Here is a 4,309-nt window from a genome sequence, read left to right as displayed (position 1 = left end):
CACTTATTACCTGACATGTCGTGGGGAAACAGATTCTAACAGGAACTCCAGTTTGAGAAATCCTCATGCTCTTAAGTAGGAAGGAATCGTAGGAACGAATGCATCCCTTGGATTCTGCCATTTCCTCTCTGTTGCCTTCATTAGAAACCAAAAAGTCCATGAAGGATCCTGGGCTCACACTACTTCCTGACCTTGTTTGTCTATTTACCCACAAAAACGGGGCTAATGCTTTGTTCAGGGGCTTCTCAAGTTTGCAGACTCACAGTTGGATGCTGCTGCTGTTCCTCTGCCTCCTTATGGGGCAGGTCTCTGGGAGCCAAGGGCACATGGCTCTGCTCCTGTTGCTGCCGAGAGCGGATGCTGAGAGCCTCACGAGAGCACTTCCTGTCTTGTCAGGAAAGCTTCCTGCCAGCGGCCCGGAGCAGAGCATCCTTGACCTCCTTGTTCCTCAGGGCGTACACCACCGGGTTCAGCAGGGGGGTGACGACGGTGTAGGTCACCGAGATCAGCTGGTCCTGATCCCTGGCGTTCTCCGACTTGGGCTTGAGGTAGGCGACGGAGGCGCAGCCGTAGTGGACGACGACCACCGTGAGGTGAGAGGCGCAGGTGGCAAAGGCCTTCTTCCGGCCCCGGGCGGAGGGGATCTTGAGGACGGTGGAGATGATGAGGACGTAGGAGATGAAGACCAGGCCCATGGGGACCAGGATCACCAGCACGCTGACGATCACGGTCAGGGTCTCGTTGACCGAGGTGTCGACGCAGGAGAGCTTCATTACAGGTCGGATGTCACAGAAGAAGTGGACCACCTTCGTAGCACAGAAAGGCAACCTGAACACAGATGTCACTTGCGTCGTCGCTACGATCAGCCCAATGCCGCAGGCGCCCCCCACCAACTGCACACACACCCTCTTGTTCATGATGAGCGTGTACCTCAAGGGGTTGCAGATGGCCACGTAGCGGTCGTACCCCATGGCCGTGAGCAGGAAGCAGTTAGTGATGCCAAAGGTTACGAAAAAGAACATCTGGGTGGCACAGCCTGCCCGTGAGATGGACCGGTTCGTACCTACAAGACTGGAGAGCATCCTTGGGAGAATGACCAGCGTATATACGGTCTCTGAGGAGGACAGCATGCTCAGGAAGAAGTACATGGGCGTGTGCAGGTGAGGGTCCGTTCGGATGATGGTCACAATGACCGCGTTGCCGGCCAGGGTCACGATGTACAGTGCAAGGAACACGACAAACAGGCCGAGCTGGTGCTCTCGGAAGCTGGAGAAACCCTGGAAGACGAACTCAGTTATGAGAGTGTGGTTCCCTCTCTCCATTGAGTGGTCGCTAAATCTGAAATGGAGAACAGACGGCGCATAATTTCAACAAGGCTGTTGAAACACGTTTCTCAAATTGATTGAACTCCGTTCTCCGCTGTGAACCTGGCGATGCATTTCCCTGTGCGTTAAAGTCAATCTCTGGGTTTGCTTAAAATACTTCTACTCTGTGGCCATCCGTTACAATTTCCCGTGCGTTCCAGAATCGTGTTTTGGGTTTTTTTTTCTCCTGTTCCCACAACATGAGCATTCCCACTCACTTCACCCCATGCTTCCTCCTTGATATCTGGAATGCCCTCCCTCCTTTTCTCCTCTTATTTATTTCCCCGTTCCTCAAGGACTATTGCAGGTGTCCACACAGCCTCCACGGCTGTCGTGCTGCGATGCTCTCACGTTTCCGTGGACGATATCTCCCCGTCAGTGCCACGCCATCCACACACAAACCCTCTGCACATTATATCTTCTACAGCTGCGTATCTCACCAGCTCGGGCTTATGGATTAATGAGATAATTGAAAATAACTTAAGGACTGACTGGAGATTTTTTTTTTTTTTCTCTTTCAAGACTAGGAAGCCTCCCTTTGCACACCCTTAGGAAGTAGAGGCAAAGCAGACCCGAAGGCTCATTTTGTTGCCGAGGAAGAAAAGGCGGATCTTAACCCACCACCTGCCTCTGCCCACTGCTGTCCCCGCAAGACGGGCATCAGCCGGAGTGGATAGCCCTGACTCTGGCTACATTATGGGCTCCGCCATAGCTGCACCTTCCCGAAACTAAAAGGCAAATTTACAGCCACTAGGACTGATAGGCAGACACCTGCTCTGCAGAGGGAAACAGTGGTGCCGGGGACGATGGAGCACGAACATTGAGGTCTCTCATCTAGAGCCACAGCAGGCCCTGAGTGTGAAAACCAAACAGTCACGCTAAAGATACGTCACTGCGGTGAGGGTTGGGGGTGCAGTCCAATATCTGTCGTATTTCACATTTTTGTCCCGTTAGACAGTAAGCTCCTGTAGGGAACGTAAATTATATTCTGGTTTGCTTCTGCCTATTCAGAACAACTTTGTACGTAAAGTAAATCTCGCCAGCGAGGAAGGTTGCTGGGCATGCTAAGACCTCCTTCACATTCATAAAAATTTACTTAAAAGAGGTTGGCCACTGGCTGTTAGTCATTTGCACGAAAACCGCTGGAAGAGTAAGGCGACAACAGAAGATATCTCTGAACAGAGAAAATCATTTAACACTGAGGTACATGGCGAAAGACACTGATCTTCTGTGAGGTCTTTGGGCAGAAACTAGGCGGTGGTCCAGCCGTGAGGTGGCCTGGCCCCTCTGCTGTGAAATCGGCAGCCTGTGTCACTGCTTCTGATTGGTCTAATGACGGACACGGGTGCTGCCAGCAATTAAAGACGCTTAGTGTCCTGCTCTCCACGTGACCTTCCCACCCAAGGAAGAATTGTCCTATCCCAAATACCACTAGGGTTTCTGCTGAGAATCCACGGGCTAGGGTGCTGTCTGCTCTGGCTGATGCCTGTCTGTCTTGAGGTACAAGGGTAGCTGCTATGACCTGGCTAGCACCCTCCACCCTTGGGGGGCTGTAATTATTCCATGGAAATCAAGGGAAAGAACACACACATCCTTATAAGGATGCTGATGGATTGTTATGCTACAACAAATTAAAGCCAGCCCATGGCCAACAAGCCCCATCTCATTTCCTGTTCTGGAGAACACTCACTGTGTCTGCCTAGGGCTGAGTCACGGCAGGAGAGCCGGGCAGGAGGTGGCCGTGGTCTGCAGGTGCAGGAAAAGCAGGGAGACCGGGAAGGAGGGCCCGTCATGGGTGGGGGCTGAGAAGACAGCAGATAAACATGCTCTCGCCGGAAGGTGGGCAGCTTGGGAGTTGCAGGCATCATTGATGGTGCCTCTGTGTGAGCCAGAGAAGATGCTCCCCCGGGAACAGCCAGTGGGGCTCCTGGGGCTCACACCCTGAAGATATCCCAAGAGGCACCCCCCCCCCCCCCATCCCCGACCCGGGACTGGGAGGATGCAGACTGTAGGCACCTGGGGGCCTTATTATGTGAGGGGCTCATTTACCCAGTCCCAGGGTTGGCCGTTTGGGAGCTTGGGGCAAGTTTTTGCTTCAGGTAAAAACAGCATCAGATAAAGCTGGTTTATTTAGTTGAATTTTTCTTGTTAGAGTCCATAGGCACCTTGTAGTTTCTTACAGATGTGCCTTGGAAAGCCACAGTTTCCAAACTCAGGCAGCTCAAGCTTGGAGCCATATGGGGACACTCAGGCCCCTGCCCAGTTTAAGAAAGTGGTTTTGTCTTTGGAATAAAAGTAGTCAGCTCTGGCCCTGGCTTTGCAGAGGAGCAGTTCAGGCCGCCTGGCCGCTGGCCGCCTGGGAAGTGGAAGGAAATCTCTTTGGTTCTAAAGACCCTCTCTTGGGGGCCAGGAAATGGATGGGGGCTGAATACTCTCTTTACCCAGAATCACCCCCTCCTCCATTTGGCAAAACTTCTAGCCCATCGAGACCTGCCCGATTTGCTTTCCCTTGAAGACTCCCCTTGCGTCTATCACTTGCTTACCTATGTTCTTACTTGACCACGTGTGCTTACCTGTGTCCATTCATGCTTTAGGCACCGGGCATTGCCCGGCCCGGGGCTGGTTGCTGGGGGCAGGGAAATAGGGGACATGCTTCTTCAGCCTTCTGGCAGCTCACGGTTTAGTTTCAGTGACAGAGGATTATGATCAACTAAAATGAGTCGGGGCAGGGAGGGGATGGTCCTGGATTAGATGCAGGTTGATCACAGAAAAAAGTTCTGTCGCTAAAGACCAGGCTACAACAAGGTCTTAGAGTACTGAGATTTTACCAGTTTTTTTTTAAATTTTTTTAAATGTTTTTTTAATTTATCTTTGAGACAGAGAGAGACAGAGCACGAGCAGGGGAGGGGCAGAGAGAGAGGGAGACACAGAATCCGAAGCAGGCT

At 52.2% G+C, this 4,309-nt stretch overlaps 1 protein-coding gene across 1 annotated transcript; it reads right to left on the bottom strand.

Annotated features, from left to right (window-relative positions):
• Positions 1 to 392: 392 nt before the first annotated feature.
• Positions 393 to 1,346, bottom strand: LOC109257304 (olfactory receptor 10J1-like). The gene has a single exon (XM_019433340.2). The coding sequence runs from the start codon at positions 1,320 to 1,322 to the stop codon at positions 393 to 395; it is 930 nt and encodes a 309-aa protein (XP_019288885.2). The 5' UTR covers positions 1,323 to 1,346.
• Positions 1,347 to 4,309: the final 2,963 nt, after the last annotated feature.

Source organism: Panthera pardus, unplaced genomic scaffold (assembly GCF_024362965.1).
Source record: "Panthera pardus isolate Hobbes unplaced genomic scaffold, ASM2436296v1 HiC_scaffold_21, whole genome shotgun sequence".
NCBI classification, from domain to species: Eukaryota; Metazoa; Chordata; class Mammalia; order Carnivora; family Felidae; genus Panthera; species Panthera pardus.
This window is presented reverse-complemented; position numbering and strand designations above follow the sequence as displayed.

Excerpts from the sequence above, each read along its gene's own strand:
- LOC109257304 (XM_019433340.2), bottom strand. The coding sequence starts at position 1,322 with ATGGAGAGAGGGAACCACACTCTCATAACTGAGTTCGTCTTCCAGGGT.